Here is a 25,467-nt window from a genome sequence, read left to right as displayed (position 1 = left end):
TGTTAAAATACAGTGATAGTTTCACTTCTTTCATGTGTAAATCACAAAACCCTTTTTTAAAGTTAAAAATCACACAACACCAGGTTATAGTCCAGCAGGTTTAATTGGAAGCACACTAGCTTTCGTAGCGACGCTCCTTCATCACCTGATTTGGCATCTCCAAATCATGGCCCTTTTTTAAAAGTTGCATTCTCGGGTTAGCTGTTAACAATGGTGATAGCTAGACAATATGTTGAAGGTGTTAGCCCCCTGTGTTCTCTGTCTATGACCTGATGTTTAGATTGATTCTAATCTAAAAAGTGAGAGAACAGTGCTTTACATAAATTCATGCAGATTTTGAGCAAAGTGCAATGTAACTCTGCAAGTACAAATTCACCCCACAAAATATATGTGTGCATGTGGGTCTTTGCCTGTCTGTGTGTGTGTGTCTGTCTGGGGTGGGGGTTATGAGTGTGAGAAAGTGTGTGTGTGTCTGTGTGTGTGTGTGTCTAGTGGGTGCAGACTGTCTTAAGTCTGTGAGGGGGTGCATGTGTGAGTGTTGGAGTGTGTGTCTATAAGGGTGTGTGTGTGGGTGTCTGTGTGCGTGTCTGTGTGTACCTGTGTCCGTGTGTATGTGAGAGTGTGTGTGTGTGTGTGTGTGTGTAGGAATATCTGTGTGTGTGTGTAGTGCAATGGTAATCACCTGTAATGTCACATGAACCTAAGGTCCCAGTTGAGGCCCTCCCTATGGGTACTGAACGTAGCTATCAGCCTCTGCTCGGCCACTTTCCTCTGCTGCCTGTCTCGAAGTCCACCTTGGAGGATGGTCACCCGAAGGTCCGAGGCTGAATGTCCTGGACCACTGAAGTGTTTCCTAACTGGGAGGAAACACCCCTGTCTGTTGATTGCTGTGTGGTGCCCATTCATCCGTTGTCGTAGCCTTTGCTCGGTTTCCCCAATGTACCATGCCTCCGGACATCCTTGCCTGCAACGTATAAGGTAGACAACTTTGGCTGAGTCACATGAGTACCTGCCATGTACAAGGTGGGAGATGTTCCCACATGTTATAGTGGTATCTATGTCCACAATCTGACACGTCTTGCAGCGTCCACCGTGACAGGGTTGTATGGAGTTGTCCTGAGAGCCGGGCAGTTTGCTACGAACAATGATCTGTTTGAGGTTTGGCGGTTGTTTAAAGGCAAGTAGTGGAGGTGTGGGGAAGGTCTTGGCGAGGTGCTCATCCTCATTGATAATGTGTTGCAGGTCACAAAGAACATGGTGTAAGTTTTCAGCCCCTGGGATGTACTGAACAAAGATGGATACCCTGTCAGTTGCAGCACGTATCTGTCTCTTGAAGAGGTCATTACGGTTCCTTGCTGTGGCATGTCGGAACTGGCGGTTGATGAGTTGAGCATCGTAACCCGTTCTTGTGAGGGCAGACTTGAATACTTCCAGGTGTCCGTCACGTTCCTCCTCATCTGAGAAGATCCCGTGTATGCATAGGGCTTGTCCATAGGGAATGGCTGTTTTAATATGTTTTGGGTGGAAGCTGGAGAAGTGTAGCATTGAGAGGTTGTCTGTGGGTTTGCGGTAGAGTGTGGTGCTGAGGTGTCCATCCTTGATGGAGACGCACATGTCCAAGAATGAGACAGACCGTCGAGAGTAGTCCATGGTTAGTTTGATGGTGGGAAGAAACTTGTTGATGCCACTGTGTAGTTTTATCAGTGACTCCTCGCCATGGGAAAATTGGCTTTTATGCTTAGCTGCAAAATAATAGTAACCACACCTTAAAAGTAATTCTCTTGATATAAAGTGCTCTGTGATATAAAAAGAGCTTTTCTTATAATAATCACTTGTGGAGTGTAGTTGGCAAGGGTAGCATTTATTGTCCATCACTAATTGCTCTTCAGAAGATACGGTGAACAGTCTATAGCTTGTAGCTAAACATATTCATTCCTGGGAAGGACGTGAGGCAAGATGTTATAATAACAAGAATACTCTGCGTGGGTTTCCTCCGGATGCTCCGGTTTCCTCCCACAGTCCAAAGATGTGCGGGTCAGGTGAATTGGCCATGCTAAATTGCCCGTAGTGTTAGGTAAGGGGTAAATGTAGGGGTATGGGTGGGTTGCGCTTCGGGGAGTCGGTGTGGACTTGTTGGCCCGAAGGGCCTGTTTCCACACTGTAAGTAATCTAATCTAATCTAATCTAATACCCTGTACTTGCAACTAGGCTTCTAGCCACTCACTAGAAAGAATTTTGTCTTACTGATCAACACTTGGTTGGAAAATGGGCTTTTTGTTCTCATATTGTGAATCGTTGACTGCCAATCTAATGTGATTCTCCAACTTTCTCAACATTGCCCACTGGTTCAGTAACTAGGAAGATTCTACATCACATTTCTGTAATATCAATAATACCATAGTCATTTATTTATATCTGTGCTATCAGTTTACCATCTTTTTACACATGTTGTGTGCATTTAGGTAAAGAGTCTTTTAATTCTTTAATATTTTTCCTAATCTGGACTTATTTGCTGATCCATCCTTATGTTTATGTGCTTTGCCCAGCTCACAGACAATTGATTTGTCCTTTCCCTTTCATTTTCCAAATATCCTCTCACATGCATTTTCTCCAGTATGCCTCATATGACACCCACCCCCTCCCTCTCCACCACACACCCATTTATTAGTTTAACGCCCTCTGTTCAGCCCCGAGGTATGCTATTTAGTAGTACACTGGTCCCAGCCAAGTTCAGATGAGGACCATCCCAGTGGTGCAGCTCCCTCTTCCCCTCATGCTGGTACCCATGCTCCAGAGATTGAAAAATATTAACCCCTCATCAATCTTCGTGTCACACATTCAACTTTCTGACCGTATCCAATTTGCTCATGACTCAGGTAATAAACTAGAGATTATCACCGTTGTGGTTCTGCTTCTGTTACTAGATAATCATAGTTCCTCAGCAAATCCTATTTCTTAGTCCTATCTTATGTCATTCATACCCATGTCGACCTTGCCAACTGGATCCACCCCACCATTCCAAATTCCCCTTAAGTCCTGGAACTAGGTAGGCAGCATAGCGTTTGGATATCATACTTCTTGCAGTAATGTAATCCCTTAACTTCATAGATTCCTAGTCTCTCCCTACTTGAACGTCCCACTGCACCATGGCACCGTGGCCAGTTTGTTCATTTTCGCTGATCTCATCGATTCAAACTGTAAAAATATTAATCATGTTAGACTAACTGAAGGGGTGCGAGGTGGAAGATTCCCCTTGCTATCTTCTGGATCCTCTGAGCTGCCTCATTTACATGCTCTATACTTGACAAAGGGCCAAAACTTTAATACAAAACCAAATGGATATGACTACCTCCTGGAACAACGTGTACAAGTAACTCTTCCTGTCCCTGCTGTGTTGTAGCGTTCTAAAGTTCAGACTCTAGATCATCAACTGCAGCCAAGGTTCCCATGAGCTGCAGACACTGACTGTCAATCTGATTGCTGTAGATTATAGTGGTGTTCACCAGTTTCCACATGCTACAGCTGCAGCACATCAACTCTCTTGCCATCTTTATTTTGTTCTGGTTTAGCCAATTAGGTTTAAAGTTTAGAATATTGCTTAAAGATGATCCATTATTATGTATTTAACTTGTTATACTAATTCTATGACTGTGTATGACATCAGCAGAATGGGTGGAGCAAACCTAAGGTGAATATTAATCCCTTCAGGAAATATAAATTTAGTATAATACTTATATCTTCCCAGTATTGGCAAGAAATCCTGCCCTAGTTTACAGGAATAAAAAAAATGTAAAACTCAACAATCACCTATTGGCATCTAATAATTAATGCCTCCAGACTTCAGCTCTCAGGTTTCATTATTTCTGGCTCTTCCTGGTAGAATACGCCTTTTTGTAAAAAATAGAACTTCAGATCTTCCCTCACTAAATCAAAGTCATTCACTTACCAAATTTCTGGATTTCGGTACTCAGCCTTGTTGTTTCAGTTTCCACTGAGACTTTCATGAGACTCTTATTTCATCCTTTTGTTATCTCACACTGAGATGTTCACCATGCGTGAGAGATTTTACATCCAGCATTCAAAGCTAACTTGCAGGAAGTTCATTATCCATAGCTGTCTTATTGGCATTTACTTGTACCTTAAGCTTTCATAAGCCCTGTCAACAAGTTATTCATAACAACCATTCAGTTCAGTTGTTCTAATTTCTTATCAGACTGAACTATTGAGTTATTTAAGTCTCTTCTATTCTATTTAAACTTTTAGGTACATAAGTTTTTGAGCATATATCTTAATTACGAAAAGTTAAGTGAAAAGCACAAGACAGTTTTGTGACATTGTTATTTATTTTATGTATCAGTTTTGCTCCCATAATTGCTCAGGCCTTGTCCATCCATTGGTCCCTGTCCATCCATTGGTTCCTGTAAAACGGTCAACTCCTAAAAATAGTCATCCTACTGATTTGCTACTGGAGAAACAAAACCTTAAACAGTTCCATGGGATATCAAATTAAGGGCCTGTTTCCACACTGTATGGAATCTAATCTTTCTAATACATGTCAGGTGAATTGGCCATGCTAAATTGCCCGTAGTGTTAGGTAAGGGGTATATGTAGGGGTATGGGTGGGTTGCGCTTCGGCGGGTTGGTGTGGACTTGTTGGGCCGAAGGGCCTGTTTCCACACTGTAAATAATCTAATCTAATTTAACAATTACTTTGATGATTGGCAATCAAATTTATTTCTTTGAAAAATTTAACATGTTGGCATTTCCTACTGTCTCTCTTATGTGACTGATCAAAACCTCTTTCCGAAAATTCTATGCATCAGATAGAATATATATGAAATTACCTATTCCATTAAAGTGTTTTACATTACATGCACAATTTTAATTTGAAAGGAAGTAAGTATTTCTGTAATTAATAGTTACATTGTTCTGGAGATGTAATGGTTATTCATTTAAATGAAAGACTAATTACCCATGTTATTTAAATGCCAAGGTATTTTATTTTATAAGTTACTGGAAGTGTGAGATGAAAATATCACAGTGCCCTCTCCTGGGCATCTGGGATCTGAGTGAACATGGCAAGCAAAGTGTGTCTGTCCTTAACCAATTAGATGAAACATTATGAAATTGACAGCAACGGACTGTACAAGAATATGCACATTGAAATGTTGTTAACAATGTTAAATGAACATAGACCATAAAACAGTAGGCACAGGAATAGGCCCTTCAGCCCATTATATCTGTATCAATCATAATGCCATTCTAAATTAATCCCATCTACCTGCACATGGTCCGTATTCCTGAAGTGCAGAAAGAGAACTAAATAAAGGGAATTGAAAGATTGGATTGAGAGAAAGAAGAAAAAAGAATCTGAAATAACATATAAAAATGAATTACTTTGTGTAAAAAAATCTTAACAATTATTACATCCTTAAAAAATGAGATTTTACACCTGTAACTGTTCGTCCTTAGTAGTAAAGAGATCGTTTGACAGTAACTAATATTTTACATATTGTGAAAGGGGTATTTTTGTTTGACGTTACTTAATATAACTTTATTTCATTTGTTTATTTAGTATCTATCTTGTAAATACAAGAATTTGACACACTCAATACAATTGAATCAGGAACCAGGCAGCAAGATAGCAATTTTTTGCATGGTACATTGAAACATCTCCACCAGCAACTTTTTTGATTTCTGCATTTAATACCATATCTGCCTTTGCCAAGAATTGGTATTTCATGCGCATGTAAAGAACTTTGAGCACTTAGCATCATCATTATTTAACAGTGAATTCTGGCCCAATTATCCTTTGGAGAATTCATTGGATAGTTTCAGCCATAGTTGAGTTAGTCTGACCCATTTGTTGTATCAGGTAATGTTTCTGAAGGGATTAATATTCATCTTAGTTTTGCTCCCCCAATTCTGCTCATGTCACAGTCATAGAATGATAAACATCCACAGCACAGAAAAAGGCCTTTCATTCCATTGGGTCCACACTGGTCAAAAGCAACTACCTAACTATTCTAATCCCATTTCCCAATACCTGCCCACAGTTTTGTATATCTTGGCAGCACAAATGCAAAGTCAGATCTCTGTTTACTTTCTAGCTAAAACTCTAATCTTGACTGTTCCTGATGGGAACTGTAACTGCCAGATGTAACAAGCTTCTAGCTCACACATGCTTCTCTGCATGTTTTACCAGGTCTTAAGTGAAAGGCTTTGTCATCATGAAAGGCTCTTTCATCCTTTGTTGAACTTTTCTAGAGTTTGTTCGCAGTATGTTTGACTTTTAAGCTGCTGTAGTGACCAGATCTTTGTACGAGTAGTTTTTAAAGTATTTGAAATTGTAAATGTCCAATAACTGCTCCTGGGTCAATGATTATCACCATTGTTACTGAGAAATATTAAGCAATACTGCTTACCATTGCAACCATGTTGTATGTGATGCAATGCCAACCACTATCAGCTTGTGATTGCGATAGTTTGATGCCACCATCCCCTTTCCTTGACTGGGTTGATGGGCCTATTGACTTTACCATAGTAGAAGAAAACCATCAATGAGTCTTAACAAGTCTTCAACGCACAAATAGTCCTCATTAGTGGCTATTCATTCTCCCAGACTGACTGACTGACTCTCCCAAACCACTCCTTTGCCCAACTGTTTTTCTCTCTCTTTGGGGTCCTATCTCCATCTGCCATTTACTCTCCCTCTCCCCCCACCCCATCTTCTCTATAAAAACCATCCTCTTCCTAGCTAGCTACAGTTTGGAAGAAGGGTCACTGGCCCATACATTGGGTCATCAATGTGCTTGTTGATAGTCATATACCGGCCACTACAATGAACAACCGGAACCAGCAACCAGAAGCAGCAGAAACAGAATCAAATAAATTCCAGAACACACACTACAGCACTTCACAGGAGGCTCCAAAGCACTGAAGATGTCACCTAAACAGGGGACGAAATGTCTGCAAATCAACTTCCCAGCACTGCGACAACAACTGGCACCTGAGCTACAATTCCTTACACAAACCTTGATCAGTTGATATTTGTTGGCTTGGTCAAAGGGTTTTCCTGTGGTCTTCTGAACGAGGTTGGTCTGACTGTGTGCAAACAGTCACTTATTGTGATTATCCCCAGGTTGACGACAGGGCAGGCTCCCTACCCAATTCAGAATGGTGAGTGGGCCCACAAAACCAAAAGGCCAAACAGTGACCTTTCAACTTTAAAGGAGCAGCAGGTTGCAATAGAAAATTAGAAAAGAGGAGGGAGTTTCAAAATGGTGGGGTTCATCAAATATTTTAAACTTAAATTTGATCTTTAGATTAAAAATAAAATGTTTTTTGCGGATAGTTACCCTTGTGGGAAGTAACCCTTCTACAAGACAGCCTGATACAGCACACTGCGGTAGGTGAGGCCTAGTGGTAATATCACGGGACTATTACTCCAGAGATGAGGCACTGGAAAAGCACAGCAGGCCAGGCAGCATCCGAGGAGCAGGACAGTCGACATTTTGGGCAAAAGTCCTTCATCAGGAATTTGGAGGGGGAAGGGTGTTGAGACATAAATAGGGGGTTAGAGGTGGTGCTTGGGAAGGTAGCTGGGAAGGTGATACATAGATGGTAGGGGATAATTGTGATAGGTTGGTGGAACCAGAATAAATGCTACTTAAAAAAATACACAATTTTCATTTTCCTCTTGTGAAACCATGATGGTGAATTTACCACAATAACATCTGAGGCAAAGAGGTAGAGAGGGAAAGAGGCAGTGCCAAATTGGAGGGTTGGATCTGGGATGAGGTTGGAGGAGGGGAGATTTGGAAACTAGGGAAATCGATGTTGATGCCATGTCATTGAAGGGCGCAAAGGTAGAAGATGAGGTGTTTTTCCACCAGTTATCAAGTGGCTTCAAGTGGTTTGAAGTGGTCGGCCACAGGGCAGTGGAATTGGTTGGTGTATGTGTCCCAAAGATATTCGCTGAAATGCTCCGAGAGTTGGTATCCTGTCTCCCTGATTTAGAGGAGACCTGATTAAGAGCAACAAACCCAGTAGATGAGATGGGTGGATGTGCAGGAAAATCTCTGCTGGATATGAAAAGATCCTTTAGGGCCTTGGACAGAGGTGAGGGGGGAGGAGTGTGCACAGGTTTTACACCTCTTGTGGCAGCAAGGGAAGATGCCAGGTGTGGAGGGTAGTTAGGTGGGAGCGCATGGACCTAATGAGTGAGTCACGGAGGGAATGGTCTCAGTGGAACACAGTTAGGGTGGGAGAGAAATATGTCTCTGGTGGTGGGGTGTGATTGTAGATGGCAGAAATGGCGGACGATAATTCGCTGTATCCGGAGGCTAGTGAGGTGGAAGGAGAGGACCAGAGGGATTCTATCCTTGTCACGTTTGGAGGAGTGGGGATCAAGGGCGCAACAATCCAAAGACCCAGGTAACGTTCTGATGACCTCGGTTCAAATCCTGCCACAGCAGATGGTGGAATTTGAATTCAATTAAAAAATCTGGGATGAATCATTCAATGATGACCATGAATCCATTTCCGATCGTTAGAAATGCTCATCTGGTTCACTTACGTCCTTTAGGGCAGAAAACTGTCATTCTTACCTGGTCTGGCCTAATGTGACTCTAGACACACAGTAATGCAGTTGACTCTGGGCAATAAATGCTGATCTAGCCAGTGACACCCACATCCTGTGAATAAATAAAAACAAACTGGTGGAGAGGAGAAAGTGAGGACGGCAGATTCTGGAGACCAGAGTGGAAAAGTGAGGTGCTGGAAAAGCGCAGTAGGCCAGGCAGCATTGGAGGAGCAGGAGAATCGACTTTTCGGGCATAAGCCCATCTTCAGGAATCTTCCTGAAGAAGGAATTATGCCCGAACCATCGATTCTCCTGCTCCTCGGATGCTGCCTGGCCTGCTGCACTTTTCCAGCACCACACTTTTCAAAACTGGTGGGGAGGGCAATTATGTCTGCCTGCACTGGCAAAATGGTCTGCTGCTGGAAAACTACAGTCAAAAGCACCCAAGCTGGCCTTTGTTGCCAGCTGAATCCTTGAGTTGGATTAACAAATTGGATTAATTGCACATTGCATTTTGCTATGGAGCACTAGGGTCCATCATACTCATTACTATCTCACCTCCAGGAAAATAGTCCAGGAATGGGGTGGAACCAAAGAGTCTTTGATATGTTATAATATTGCGGGATTAATACTGCATTGAAAAGTTTTTCCTCTCACCAAAAGAGGTGGAGAAGCTGATGTTGACAAAGGTAAACTCTGTTATCTTCTTACTGTTTCATCACTCAGACATATCCAGACTATAAGTAAGTCATGCCACAATATTTACAAACACTTTACAAAAGTTAGTACACTTGCAGGATTATGTGATGCTGTTATGTTTACTTTCAGAAATTTCAACAATGATAATAAGATATTCGAGCTTCATTCTTAATTATGTCACTAATTGAAAATTTGTGGTCAATGACCCAAGCAACTAGGCCCAATATAAAATTGGCTAAACAGTTTCTTCAAGCAAGCCTGTTGGAATGCAGAGGCCATGGTTACCACAGGTCAACAGGAAACAAGGACCAACCCAGACCTGTATTGCATAACAAAGAGAGGTAGTCAACCTTAACAATGGCAGATTCATTATGATCTGAAACCCATTAAGAGGTACTCAATCAGAACAAAAGGGTGCCTGCGCCCACACCTCCCCCCTCACCTCCATCCAAGGTCCCAGAGGAGCCTTCCACATCCATCAGAGTTTTACCTGCATGTCCACACATCATTTACTGTATCCATTGCTCCAGAAGCAGCCTCCTCTACATTAGGAAGACAAGACACCTACTTGCACAGCGCGTCAGAGAACATCTCCAGGACACCTGCACTGTGGCTGAACACTTCAACTACCCCTCCTACTCCGCCAAGTCCTGGGTCTCCCCCATCACTACTCCCTAACCACCTGATGCCTGGAGGAAGAACACCTCATCGTCCACCTCGGGACCCTGCAACCACACGGCATCAATGTGGATTTCACCAGTTTCCTCATTTCCCCTCCAACCACCTTATCCCAGTTCCAACCTTCCAACTCAGCACCGCCATCATGACCTGTCCTACCTGCCATCTTCCTTCCGACCTACCTGCTCCACCCTCCTCTCTGGCCCATCTCCATTACCCCCACCTCCATCTACCTATTGCACTCTCAGCTACCTTACCCCCAACCCCATCCCCTCCCATTTACCCTCCACCCCATCAGCTCACAGCCTCATTCCTGATGAAGGACTTTTGCCCGATATGTTAATTCTCCTACTCCTCAGACGCTGCCTGGCATGCTGTGCTTTTCCAGCACCACACTCTCAACTCAATGTTTGTGTACTGCCCAATTTTGGGCAGGCCTCTTTACATCATGTAAAAATCATTTCTTGGAAAGGGGATGGGGATACCTGGATGAACTAGCCTAATCACACTGACTATGACTCTATTGGATGAAGATAAAGAACATTCCAAAAGAGGTCAGAAAGGGGGGATTAGAAGGGATATCTGGTTGGTAAAAACAATGACTGCAGATGCTGGAAACCAGATTCTGGAGTAGAGTGGTGCTGGAAAAGCACAGCAGTTCAGGCAGCATCTGAGGAGCAGTGAAATCGACGTTTTGGGCAAAAGCCCTTCATTAGGAATACAGGCAGAGTGCCTGAAGGGTTGAGAGATAAATGAGAGGAGGGTGGGGGTGGGGAGAAAGTACCATAGAGTACAATAGGTGAGTGGGGATGGGGATGAAGGTGATAGGTCATGGAGGACGGTGGGGGAAGGTAGCAAAGAGTACAATGGGTGGATGGGGGTGGGATGAAGGTGATAGGTCAGAGAGAAGAGTGGAGTGGATAGGTGGAAAAGAAAATAAGCCGGTAGGACAGGTCATGGGGATGGTGCTGAACAGGAAGTTTGGAACTGGGGTGAGGTGGGGGAAGGGGAAATGAGGAAACTGGTGAAGTCCACATTAATGCCCTCGGGTTGAAGTATTCCGAGGCGGAAGATGAGGCGTTCTTCCTCCAGGCGTCAGGTAGTGAGGGAGCGGCAAAGGAGGCCCAGGACTTGCAAGTCCTCAGCTGAGTGGGGGAAGGGGGGGGGAGTTGAAATGTTGGGCCACAGGATGGTGTGGTTGATTGGTGGATTGGTGCGGGTGTTCCAGAGATGTTCCCTAAAGTGCTCTGTTAGGAGACATCCAGTCTCCCCAATGTAGAGGAGACTGCAACGGGAGCAATGGATACAATAAATGATATTGGTGGATGTGGAAGGCTCCTTTAGGGTCTTGGATGGAGATAAGGGAGGAGGTGTGGGTGCAGGTTTTGCAATTCCTGCCGTGGCAGGGGAAGGCGCCAGTACGGGAGGGTGGGTTGTTGGGGGGCGTGGACCTGACCAAGTAGTCACAGAGGGAAAGGTCTTTGCGGAAGGTGGAAAGGGGTGGGGAGGGAAATATAACCCTGGTGATGGGACATCTGGTGGCCATTTCCTTAGTGAAGACTCCATGTGAGATCCTTCCTTTACTAAGAAGACCCTGACTTCCTTGTTGGTACAGCTCATTGAATTGGATGCAGCAACCCAATCAAGTTCACTTATTGTGTAAGAATTTTTTTTAACTTCTGAGTGCTTTGCTTGTCTCATACAATAACAGCACCTGGGTAAACATATTTTATGTGTAACAAACTGGTCAAAGTGTGTGTTTAAATATTGCACAGGCAACATTTTTTGTGCCTCAAGTGGCCTTTGATAAGTTGCTCCAAAGTTGAACCCACCAGCCTTGTATTCTCAAAAATCCAACCTGAGCCTGATTTAAGAGGGCAGCTGCCCCACATGACAGCCAAGATTCAAGAGGGTGGATGAGGATAGAGGCAATCAACCAGTAATTGGGCCATAAGCCAAGTGTTTCAAAAAGTGAGATGATCAAACAGTAGAATTCGAAGCAAGGTTAGTTAAATTCTAGAATCAGTCACAAGAACAGCTAAGACTCCTGGAGTTTCAGAGGGGTGCAACATGCTTTTCCGATATGCCTTAGATGAAGATGGACTGGAACAGAAATTTGGCGAAAGCCAGATCCCAAACCCAGTCGACTTCTGTATCTCTGGATAGTCCAGAGAGAGAGAATAAAGAGGCAAGAAGAATTGAACATAGGGTTAGGGGCCCACAAGAGAAAGAGAGAGAGAGAGAAAAACAATAGGAGAAAATGGCACAGTACCCAGAGTGAGAAGAAGCAATTAAAATGTACACAAAAAAAAGTGGCTCAGGTATTGCAGTAAATATCACATCCGGGATCCACAGGATGCAACATGGAATGGTGAAGGGAAGTGCACTTTAAAACTCAGCAAGGCCTGAAACATCGATTTTCCTGCTCCTCGGATGCTGCCTGACCTGCTGTGCTTTTCCAGTGTCACACTCTTGACTCTAATCTCCAGTATCTGCAGCCCTCACTTTTGCCAGGGCTATAGTGATAGCCAACTGCATGAAGCTGCTGCGAAATCGAGAATGAGAGAATGGGAAACTAAGCAAGGAGCTGGAGGAAGTGAAGCAGACACTGGAGAAAATAAGAGTCAAAGCAGCACAGCAGGAACAAAGGAAACAGGTGAATTTAGTACACATGGACCGGTTCCAGACCCAGTGTGTAAAAGAAATACAACATGTGATCAACAACCATGATAAAGTCCAGACTGCTTTGACAGTCTGCTCAGGGAACCACTCAACAGGATCCCCCTTCTCCTTTTCCCGAAGGGTCTCAAGGACGCTACATGCTGACCACTTCCTGATGGACTTGTGGTCAAAGGTGTTTTTGTTCAGAAATTTCTCCACAAAGGACAGGTGTTATGGAACGGTCCAACTACACGGAGCATTCCGCGGCAGCGAGGCCAGGCCCATCCTTCGCAACACCGGGGACAGGTAGAACCTCAGTACATAGTGACACTTGGTGTTTGCGTACCGGGGATCCACGCACAGCTTGATGCAGCCACACACAAAGGTGGCCATCAGGGTGAGGGTGGCATTGGGAGTGTTTTTTCCCCCATTGCACCGGTCTTTGTACATGGTGTTTCTTCGGACCCGGTCCATCTTTGATCTCCACATGAAGTGGAAGATGGCCCGGGTGACTGCGGCAGCACAGGTTCTGGGGATAGGCCAGACCTGTGCCACATACAACAATACTGAGAGTACCTCGCACCTAATGACCAGGTTTTTCCCGCGATGGAGAGTGACCGTTGCTCCCATCTGCCTAGTTTCTGTCTCATCTTCCTGATCCGCTCCTCCCAGGTCTTGGCGCACGCCCCAGCACCCCCGAACCAAATACCCAGCATCTTCAGGTGGTCAGTCCTGACAGTGAAGGGGATATAGGATTGGTCGGTCCAGTTCCCGAAGAGCATGGCCTCGCTCTTCCCTTGGTTTACCTTGGCCCCTGAGGCCCGTTCGAACTGGTCGCAGATGCACAGGAGTCTGTGCACGGACAGCGGATCCGAGCAGAAAACGGTGACGTCATCCATGTACAGGGAGGCCTTAACCTGTAGGCCCCTGCTGCCAGGAATAGTCACCCCTCTCAGGCTCGCATCCTTTCTGATGGATTCGGCAAATGGCTCTATGCAACACACAAACAAGGCAGGAGAGAGTGGGCAGCCATGCCTGACTCCAGATCTTACAGGGAAGCTATCTGATTCCCACCCATTGATTGAGACTGCACTGACAATGTTGGTGTAGAGCAGTCTGATCCAATTGCAGATTCCCTCCCCAAAGCCCATTTTGGAGAGGACATCCCTCATATATGTATGCGATATCCTGTCAAAGGCTTTCTCCTGGTCCAGGCTGATGAGGCAGGTGTCCACCCCCCTGTCCTGCACGTAGGCAATTGTATCCCTGAGGAGTGCAAGACTTTCAGAGATCTTCCTGCCCGGTACAGCACAGGTTTGGTCGGGGTGGATCACCGCTCCCAGAGCAGACCTGACCCGGTTAGCGATGACCTTTGACAAGATTTTGTAGTCTGTGTTTAACAGTGAGATCGGTCTCCAATTTCTAATTTCGTCCCTCGCCCCCTTCTGCTTGTAGATAAGGGTGATGATGCCTTTCCTCATGGATTCACTCTGGTACCTGCCCGAAGCATACTGACATACACCTCCAGCAGGTCCCGGCCAATCAAGTCCCAAAGAGCGGAATAGATCTCGACCGGTAAGTCATCGCTTCCGGGAGTTTTATTCTTTTCGAAGGACTCGAGGGCCCTGGTCAGCTCATCCAGAGATAGCGGCTGGTCCAGCCTCTCTCGCGTTCCGTCCTCTAGGACCTCCGTGATAGAGGACAGGAACGACTGTGAGGCCGTGCTGTCGGTTGGCTTTGTGTCATACAGGCTGGCATAGAAGGATTTGCTGATCCTCATGATGTCAGCCAGAGATGACGTTACCGAGCCATCTTCTTCCTTCAGGCTGCTGAGCACGGAGCTCTCTTTGTGCACCTTCTGGAAGAAGAAACGTGATTGTTTCTGCTCCTTCACTACACCACAGTCACAGTGATAGTGATTGTTTGAACCGGTGTGGGGAATCCAAGAAACGAGACTGCTCCTTGGTAATGTTAGCATTTGTATCACACATAAATAGCAGCTTGCATTATCCTCAACAGTGAGATATGGAGGACTCCAACAGGGAAGGACACTGGATGCCTGTTCATGGGCCTTTGACATAGTGGATATTATTCTGAAGCACACATCATGTGACACATCATGCAAATGCAGTAAGAGATTGTTAGTGCAACATGATTAATGAGACCTTGTCCCACCTCCATTCTATCATTCCGATATCTTTAACCTTACTGTGTAAGTGGCTGAATGATGCAATGGACCCTTGAAAGGCCTCAAATTGCTCCAAAGTAGAGAATGAACAATTACTCCATTAGTCCAGGTTGGTGACAGCAACTTTTCATCTCCATTGCTCAGTTGTCATTCAATCTTATTGTAACAATTATATTATTTTCTACTAGTTTACAGATGTATGTAATCATGCCCACACATTTTCATGGAAACTAGAGCTGTAAACTAATCAATGAAATTTCAAGTGCAAATTGTCCCTTTTTCCCAAGTGGGGTGAAAGTAGAACTATCCCACACGAACTGTAAAAGAAATTGCCATTTTCAGTCAGGATGTAACTAAATTAAAACCTTTCAACAAGGACAAGCAGTTCATGAACTGGCAGAATTTGTTTATGTGGCAGAATAACTTATGGAATAAAAGATTCCATAAATCTGTGAGGTTAAAATATAATGTTAGAAACAATAGAACGCAAACAATTTTGGAGAATGTCAAAAAGATTGTTCTGAGGAAAAAGTTAACAGGCAGTAGTACAAAACAAATCACACGAGAAATTTGAAATGTGATCTATCAAAGTTAAAGGCAGGAATGGAATGGGAATGTTGCATGGATAGAAAGTGCCATAGCATACACCCAAGATTTACTAAGTTTTGAATTGGGAGAAACTAAGAACTCACTCTAAATAAAAAGTCAAACAAAACATTTTATTTTGAGAGTTTTTTGCAAATCAAATGCAAGAATGATAAGTTATCCAACTATTAAATTCCAATTAATTGCTCATGGCTTTTGAACAATGCAAGCAAAGTGAATGTTACTTCTGAGCAATATTACACCTTAGTCTTCAATTAGTCTTCAAAGAAAATAAGGAAAAAGTAACAGGCATTCAGGTGCAGACATACCAGTGAAAGTACTTGCCACAATCATATATAAGACACTGAGTTCACATACTCATGTATTGTTGTGTCAAAAGAGAGCCTACCCATGTATGATCTGAATGGCCTGCGAGAAAGTTGTTTCTATTAAAAGAGTACACACAGTGAAGGCTCAAAGTGATATAGGGCCTTGAACCACAAATAGGAATACAAGGATTATTTTGAGGATTAAGTGGTTTGTTAGAATTGATAAAAAAAGTTTCCTAGTGGTATTGTCTTACAGGGATATGATAAATGATATTATACATGATAAATATAAAAGAAGATAAAATAGAGAACTTATAGGACAATAAAGAAAATAAATTAAACAGTGATTGTTAATGCAAATACTTTTGTTTGATAAATGGAAAAGGCATTTGTGTTAGTTATTTTTGGAGAAAATGTTTTTGACTTACTTAATAGACTCAAGCATTATTTTTGTGTTCAATCTTCATTCAAAAGCTCCGGCATGTGTATGCACGACAAAGCAGACTTTCAAAGAATTGTTTTTTCTTCATTCTCCATTCTTTTTCTTTGTACATTAAACATTACCAGACAGAACATTTGGATATCTTTACGTAACTCAGCTGTAGCACTTTGGAGTTTAAATCAGAGGATTGTGGATCCAAGTTACCCTTCAGGGATTTAGGCTTACATTTCAGTCTGTTAATGAAGGATCAGAGTACCTAATGATGTGTTACTTATTACAAGTGGCATTGAACTAGGCTATATCAACCTGATCGGGTGGACATAAAAGATTGCATTACATTATTAAAAACAGAGTTCTCCGTAGTGTCCTAAATTAACTGGTTGTTATCTAATTATTATTTACAGGTCCTTGCTGTTCAGAATTTAAATTGGTTATGATCATCATAGAGACCAAAACTTTGTAAAAATAAATATTGGGTGAAACTTGACCAGCTCCATGTGGTGTGGCTTATGGCAAGCTGAGCGGTCCAGTCAATTGGGATTTTCGGCAAAGCCAATCTTGTCAGTTGAGATCACCTCACTGCACTTTGTTTGCTTTTTTCAAATATTCTTGCTAGACAGCAGCAAATACCCAACTGATGATCGCTATAGTTAGTTAAGTGGCTGGTTAACAGATCAACTTATCACGAGTTGTGATCTTACCAGACAAACCATCTGTCAGAAAAAGTCAACAAGGAGACCAGAATGGACTCTTGGCCGGTTCAATATAACTGCTTTCTCCAGGAGATCCATGTTGGCCACAGACAAACTAGAAAGTAGAGCCGGATCCACAATCACCAGCTGCACATACCCGTCCCACTGCTGATAAAAGCACGTTGCTTTCAAGCAGGCATTGCCACCATCCTGGCATCTTCCAACACACTGGTACTGTGCCCTGCAAGGCCACATTTTTCCAGAAGTGCCCACCAGCAACTTGCAGTGAATGGCTGTATTGGGCAGAGGGAACACACAGGCAAAGGAACCCATTCCATGGGCTTTACCAGGCTGTCTACCAGGGCTGTTCCCTTGTTCCCTCAGTGTGTATTTCATGGTGCCTATTTGAACTGTCCTCTGTATGCAGACTTTGCTTGCCCTGCCAGGGGTTGGCTGGCACAGTCAGACAATCAGGCAGATGGATATGATGTAGGGTATATGCTCAACAAGGATGTGTGCCATATCACATTGGAACCTGTACCACATGGCCTCAGTGTTCACACCAAACAAACTGAAATGGTAGCAAGCAGTGCGCATGTTACAAAGTCATGGGGAAGTAGTCCACAGTGAGCTCCAAGAGGACACTTGTCAGTCAGGGGTCTCAGCACAGATAGTCAAGGGCAGCCCCCCATTCTAGCCCTGGGTTTAGTCACACACTGGTGCATGGTCAGGGTGGTGTTGCACAGAGGCACGTGCCTCTGTGCTCCAGGGATAGGGTCAGTCCTTTGTCTCCATAGGGATCAGTCCAGTAGGAGAGTACTGTCATGATTAGGGATATGTGTGTCAAACAGCCAGAGATGTGGGTAGGCCAGGACCCATGCTGCCAGGTCTGGTCGCTCAAGAGAGTGGGCCACAGTCAGCCAGCTGTCTCCATTCACAGGAATTAAGGAGGACGGGTCGAGTGAAGAGTAGGCTGGGATGTGGGCGCGAGTTTTAATCCCATGGACAGAGCTTGGATAATGACTTGGAAAAGTGTGAAGCCTGTGGGGGGTTAAGGGAATGGGCATTTAGAGAGGAGAGCTTTATATTGGGGGTCTCAGCAGCATTTTGGTATTGATGCTGAGGACCACTCACTGTCATGTTAATCATGATGCAAATGGATGGCGCGTAATACTGAGGAGAACTGCTGCCATATGCAGGATAAGTGAGTGGACTTGTGGAGGAGGAAGCTGAACTCTAACCATTCACTGGGCCTTCATTGGGGAACAATATTCTCCTTCGACACATGAAATACTGGTCATGCAAGGATGTAGTATGCCAATGCACTTTCCTACAACATTCACTGTCTGGGTTGTACTTCCCGTCACTGCTGGGAAACTCACTGTAATAAGCACTGCTACCCATATAGTCAGCCAAAATATGGGCAATGACGAGGAGGTCTAAAATGCTGAAATGAGCTGCTATTATGTACACAGATTGCTAGATCTGCTTCCACAATGTATTTGATGATCATCACAGACCCGCAACCACTGCACCTGCTTAATGGCAAAGTGATACCCCGGAGCACTATTTACTATCTACAGCCAGGATAAAGACAGGAACAATTATATGAATGGTGAAATGCAAAGGTTTATGAATTTACATACTATTGAATATGAAATGAATTTGAAAAATGAGCAATGATAGCAGTGAATCATTGGCGTTTCTGCATTTCCCCTGAGTCCTGATTGCCTGCCTGCCAACCCTCCCAACACAAATGTACAAGGTCCCTCATCACCCAGGCCACAAGGTCATCTCCTGCCAGGGGCTCAGCAAGTGCCTGGTCTCTGGCAGATCTCCTACTATAAATGGCCTGGGCATTTCTTCCTTTACCATGGGGCAGAGTTGCACATGTGTGACCTCATCGAGCCCAGTGTTATGTCATCATCCTGGAGTAGGGAGAGTGAAGTGTCCAGGAGGCAGTGCAGAAGATGGTCCCTCCATGCTTCCATGATGATCTTGGGACAATGGGGATCCCTTCTCTGTGGGAAATGTTTCTGTCTGTATGGGATAAAGGGGGTAGGTATTGCAGCGACTGGTTAGTCATGTCTTCTCTGTTCCTGTCTTCTCCTGCTCAGAGCTGAAAATGTGTTGCTGGTTAAAGCGCAGCAGGTCAGGCAGCATCCAAGGAACAGGAAATTCGATGTTTCGGGCATAAGCCCTTCATCAGGAAGGTCAGGAGTGCTTTTCTCAAGAGTGGATGATGGTAGTCCACTGTGTTATGGGGTATCTTCTCCTGTAAAGGCATAAAGGGGGAAAACAAGTAAGGCACAAGAGAGGGAACAATATTGAGATGTTCCAAGGGATCGAGGAAGCAGAGCCGAGGGCATGTTACATTAGTGATATAAAAGGATGAGAGAAATGATTTCAAATGAGGGTAAGTGTTGTATACAACAGAAGGGGTGCCACAGCATGAGCATTGGTGGGAGATGAATGCAGTGGCTTTGAAAGGTTTGAGGTAGCAGAGAGCACTCACTCTGATGGAGTAGGGAAGATCATTGACCTTCTCACCCTGGAAGTAGTATTGATCCAATGACCATCTTCAACCTGGCTGGCATGGTGAGATGGCGTTCTTCTGGGATGTGGACTCCACTCCTCTCCACTGCCCCATCCTCAACAATCCCCAGCTGCCTCTCTGAGAACTGTGGTGTCAGCTAACCCTTCTCTGTCATCTCTCCTGATGCCTAACTCTGCTGAACAGTGTTTGAAAGATGCAGCAGCCTCAAGGAATGCTGAGTGGTGATTTTCTCCATGAACTGAAATAGAGATAGGGCAGGGACAGGACATGATTCTCACCAGGAGGATTCCAATGGCAATTGAAGTGACAAGTTTCGCAAGTTACAGTGAGAAAGCTCACTCAGCATCACAGTGAGAATTGTTCCACCAAACTCGCTGGCAACTTGCATAAACCAAAAAATGCATAATATTCAGCCTTTTCCCAAAGACCAACAGAAATCACTGCACAATCAGATTTCACATTTTAAATTATTTTCAGTAAGAAACTAAAATCAATACCAACTAAATATTATTTTGTTAGCAACTAAGACACTCAAGTAAGGTTTCTTACACTATTAGCTAATTAAGACAGCTGAAAACCATTCCATATTTAAGTTATGCCGCAACCTCAATATATAATGCAGTCTTGTAGATAAAATCCAATCCCTCCCAGCAGCTGCTTCTTTCTCCCTTCCACATTGCAGAGTGTCTTTCAACATCTTTTTGTAAATTGCTTCACTCAGTCTTCAAGCATTTCCAGTAGCAAGGTACCCTTTGGAAATTCATGGTTCCTAAATCTCCACTTTGGCGATCACAACTGCCTTTGCCTTCAACTTTTCCCAACCTAATTTCTCACTGCCATCTGATGCCTGAATCTAGGAGTCTGTATCTAGACTATTACCCCTCTTTTGTATCAAGGGCATTTGATTTGTTATGGATTTCCAACTGGGCCCATGTGTCCTGACAATCAAATCACATCCTGACAGCTTTCAAAATAATTACCAGCATCTCTTCAGGACATTTGCTTTCATTCAAATTTAACGGGACATTTTAAAGTCTTGCATTCATAATAGCTGCTATGTTTCTTATATTAAAGTGATGACATCAGACATACATCATTGATTTGATTTGATTTATTGTTATTTGACAGTAAAGAACTATAAAACAGACAAAGATGCTGAAAGACCAAATATAACATGTAAAGAAAACAGGATGTAAAAAAATTGTGTTATTTGTGTTTTCACGTAAACTCATATATTTATGTTTAGTCAATAAACAATTATAAAGCAAATTTCAAATAATCAATTTTGTCAATGTCGTTAATTAGCAAAATTACTCCCAAGTTTGAAAAGAGGTAATTCCAATTGTACATGATGTTCTAACTTCCAAAAACGCTTGTGAAATGTTTACTTTGTTAAGTGACCACCAAGCTCTTATGATCATATTTTAATTCAAAGAATCAAAATGCCATTCACAGCGAAAGCAGGGCTTCAATATAGTGCATCGATTTTTAGTGTTCATCTGTACAATATTAAATGTTGAAAGTCATGCAAAAGTAGGTTTCTTTCCACATTTCATCAGAGAATCCCCAAAGCGTGGAAGGAGGCTGTATCACCCCTCCACAGATCATCCCACCCCTATTCCTGTCATTCTGCATTTCCAATGGCTAATCTACCTAGTCTGCACACTATGGGCAATCTGAACATCTTTGGACTGTGGGAGAAAACCCATACAAACACAAAGAGAACAAACCCAGGCACCTGACACTATGAAGCAGCAGTGCTAACCACTGAGCCACAATGCAGCCCATGAAGACTGATACATTTCTGGCCACTGAATTACTTGCCATGCAGAAATGACTTGCCAGTGTCTGACAGAGAAGTATCTAAAAGCCCACTGCAGTTTGTAGCCCCATCACCAAGTTGCATTTATCTTCAAAACGGAGCTGAAAGTTTGCTAGTTTTACAGAAATTACCAGTAACCCAGCATCTTTGGTTGAGGCAAATCAATCAATGTCACAGTTCCAACAATGAAGTGGAGTTGATCATCGAAGTCAAACTCATATCTGACAGTGTGAGATGTTGAGAGAGCTAATGGAAATGAAACAGAATGCCCAGGCTGAAAGAGAAAGAAGACAGATAGGTTAATTAAGGTATTTAGGAAGGAAGAAGAAACATGTTGCACTTCTCAGTATTTCTGGCCCAACTCACTTTTTAAAAACACATACTGGTGTTAAGGGAAAACATATTCTTTCCAATAAAACCAATGAAGCAATCCAACTTGTTGAATTATCAGCTATAGTGATTGTTGGTTTAGTTATATAGTATTCTAAGAAATTATGAACATGCACAATTTACATTAAACACAATTTTTGTAAACAGAGAGGGAGTGTACTACACGCAAGATCTGAGCATGTTGTTATATTTTCCTCTCTGTTGTTAGGGAGTTATAAATATAATTATTTCAATAACAAAATCTGTTCCTGGGTGGAATGTGAGTAATGCTGGCATGATTCATATTTTGTGCTTGAGAAGATAATAAGTCACCATCTTGAATTCTACTATCCACTTAGCTTAGTTACAGTCAAAGCACTGTTGGACATGGAGTTCAAGGATTTTGGTGTAGGCATAATGATGAGTCAAATTGACATGCAACTTGGAAGATAACTTGAAGGTAGTGGTGCATCTGCCTTTTCTCTTTTAAATGGTAGAAAACACAGGGTTAGAAAGTACTGTCAAAGAAACCTTAACGTGCTGCTCCAGTGCAACTTGGCGATGGTACATGCTGAAGTCATGATATTCTGTTCGTGAAGGGACTGAATGTTTAAGGTAATGGATGTGGTTCTGATCAGATAGGCTGTTTTGTCCTTGATGTCATTGAGCTTCCTGAGTTTTATGGAGTTTCACTCATGTAGATAAGTGAGTCTATTCTATTGCGTACTTGAATGATGCCTCTTAGTGGTGAAGAAGTCCAGATGAAGCTCAAGTTTTGTGTGGAATCGAACCATAATGAGTGAGTTATAATCTTTACAACTGTATCCAAGTGAAACCTTCTGCTGTTGGAACTGTGGTGGACCATTGTTCTGCTTGCGTCATTGCTCCCCAGCTCTGTTCTGAAGAAGAGTCATATTTAACCTTTAATGTTCTGAATCAATCTGATTTAACACAATGACAGTGCAACACAACACAATGGAATATGTCCTCGGTGTGAAAAGGGAACTGTGTCTCTACTCAGACTATTCAGTGCAATACAATCATGAACAGAGGTGTCATGATAGATAGATCAGCAAAGACAAAGTAAAGTAGATTTCTCCCTTAAATCCGTTGTCTCAACAAAAACAGAAATTGGTGGAGAAACTCATCTGGTCTGACAGCTTGATGAAGGGCTCTGGCCCGAAACGTCAAATTTCCTGTCCTGATGAAGGGCTCTGGCCCGATAAGTCGAATTTCCTGTTCCTTGGATGCTGCCTGACCTGCTGTGCTTTAACCAGCAACACATTTTCAGCTTCTGTGAAGAGACAAACAGAGTTAATGTTTTGAGTTGAAACTTATGATTTCCATAACTCACAATTCTTTGTTTTATTTTGATTTTCTCAATGACTGCTGCATGTCCAATTAAACATGTTTATCCTTCCATACTCAGCCAGTTCAGTGAAGGGACTGAATGTTTAAGGTAATGGATAGGTTCTGATCAGATGGGCTGTTTTGTCCTCGATGTTATTCAAAATCTCCATCCAGATCACACTTTGTGCACTTGCCAAGATATTGATGAACAAAGAGACCTTACTTTAGTTTCTCTAAAGTAGAGTCAGAGGTAGAAACAGGATTTCAAAGACGGTATTTAGGGTGTGTTTGCCTTTATTGATCAGTGCATTGAGCGTAGGAGTTGGGAGGTCATGCTGAGGTTGTACAGGCCATTGGATGGCCATTACTAGAATACTGCATTTGATTCTGGTCTCCCTGCTATAGGAAAGATGATGTGAAACCTGTAAGGGTTCAGAAATGATGTACAAGGATTTTGCCCGGGTTGGAGTGTTTGATCTATAGGGAGAGGTTGAATAAGCTCGGGCTATTTTCCATGGAGTGTCAGAGGCTGAGGGGTTGACCTTATAGGGGTTTATAAAATCATGAGGGGCATAGATAGGATGAATAGCCAAGGTCTTTTCTCCAGGGTAGCAGAGTACAAAACTAGAGGGCATAGGTTTAAGGTGAGAGGGGAAAAATTTAAAAGGGACTAAAGAGTAACTTTTTCATGCAGAGGATGGCGCATGTTTGGAATGAGCTGCCAGACGAAGTGGCAGAGGCTGGCGCAATTACAACATTTACAAGGCATCTGGATGGATACATGAATAGGAAGGCTTTCAAGTGATATGGGTCAAACGCTGGCTAATGCTAGATTAACTTAGGATGTCTGGTCGGCATGGACAAGTTGGACAGAAGGTTGTGGAACCCAATGACTCTATTATCTTTGCTGTGTGTAGACTATTTATTGCACTGCATTAGCAGTTTAGAATAATTGCACAACTAGCATATATGCAATCATCAAAAAAAGGATGTTGATTGTACATGGATTGTTTGTTAGCTATGTGCTATATTCTGTGCAGCTGCAAACCCATACAGTTTAGAGGGACCATTCTTAGCTATCACCAGTGTTACCCAAATGGTTTTCAATGTGAAGGAGTATGGCGGTAATCAGGAGAAGGTTTCCTTTCCCGATAATGAGTTAATATCGTGAGACTTCATGGAGTTTAGATTCAAGGCTTAGGACTCCCAGAAACACTGTCCCAACAGTGTATTACAGTGTTACCATTTCTGCTGGATCTGTCCTATATTCTGCAGTGGTTTAAAGTAGTGGAATGGTTTGCTCAGCTATTTCAGAGGGCCCTTACAAATCTACCACTGTGCTGTGGGTCTGGGTCACATATAGGCCCGACCTGGTAAGTTATCTCCCTTAAGGGTATCTCTGATTGAGTTGGGTTTTACAAATTTCATATCGCTTCATTTGTACTATTTCTGCTAAAAGCTTTTTCTCCAAATTTACTTATTTAACTGAATTCAATTCACAGTGTTAGAGTGAAATTTCAATGCAAGTCTTCAAATTATTAGTCCATGATTTTGGATTATAAGTACAAGAACAAAGCTGCAAAACTATTGTACATCTCCTTTACTCACTGCTGAGCCCTCCGACATATATTTTTAGTTCTAGTGTTAGTAATTCTTCCATCAGTCATTTCTTAAGCCTCATCTCTGATGAGGAAAAGAATATATCACAACATGATTTTCAGCCTACACTCATTGACTGTTTTCATAATATTATTTCCTCTTGGATACATCTATTGCTGAAAACCTTTCATATAGATGCTATACTATACTACCTCATCTACATTCACAATATTTCAGGAGGGTTGGTGTGAACTCATACTATCATGCAGGAAAAGCTGGTCCAAACTCAGAGTCTGCAGGAAAGGAGCAGAGTGCTGTTTTTGAATACAATGACTCCAGTGGGGGATGCTGACAAGTATAAGTCACCCAACATTGGAAATTTTGAGATGAAAAATTACATACAACAGGGAATTTGGGAAATTTCCCTTCATTTGCAGAAGAGCCCAAACGCTCAGGACTGGCCATGGAACCAACTTTGAGTGATCTGGCACGACATCCACAGCTGAACATAGGCCAGAACCCAGACTGATGTTTACATATCATTCTGACTGACAGATATGTAATCCCTGCATTGACTATGGTCCAATTGTTGGACTTCAAAGACTCTGATCTCTGGACTTCAGTAGGAGCGAAGACCTAACTGGCTCTGATCAACCTCCTGGACTGAGATTGGCCATACTCTTTGACTGACTGTGGTTTTTCCCCCTGACAAGCCACAGTTCCCTTTCATCCCACTAAGTATGATGCCCTTGGACTTTGAGACATGGCCATTTGGTTGAAGCACATAGTGTGTTTGTGGTGTAAACTGCTGGCATGTTCTGTAGTTGTAACATTGGCTTGGTGTGGTTTCATACAGCACCATGCTTACCCCTTTGACCGACCAGTGCTCTGAATCATAATAAGCTGCATGCT

At 43.0% G+C, this 25,467-nt stretch overlaps 1 protein-coding gene across 1 annotated transcript in view; it reads left to right on the top strand.

The window, feature by feature from the left end:
• The first annotated feature begins 8,314 nt into the window (after positions 1-8,314).
• Positions 8,315-25,467, top strand: part of LOC132820062 (FERM and PDZ domain-containing protein 1-like) — an 82,443-nt gene continuing 65,290 nt past the window's right edge. Inside the window, exon 1 of the mRNA XM_060831980.1 lies at positions 8,315-8,436. Coding sequence (XP_060687963.1) covers positions 8,315-8,436 — 122 coding nt within the window. The remainder of the gene's footprint in view (positions 8,437-25,467) is intronic.

Source organism: Hemiscyllium ocellatum, chromosome 11 (genome assembly GCF_020745735.1).
Source record: "Hemiscyllium ocellatum isolate sHemOce1 chromosome 11, sHemOce1.pat.X.cur, whole genome shotgun sequence".
Classification (NCBI taxonomy): Eukaryota; Metazoa; Chordata; class Chondrichthyes; order Orectolobiformes; family Hemiscylliidae; genus Hemiscyllium; species Hemiscyllium ocellatum.
This window is presented reverse-complemented; position numbering and strand designations above follow the sequence as displayed.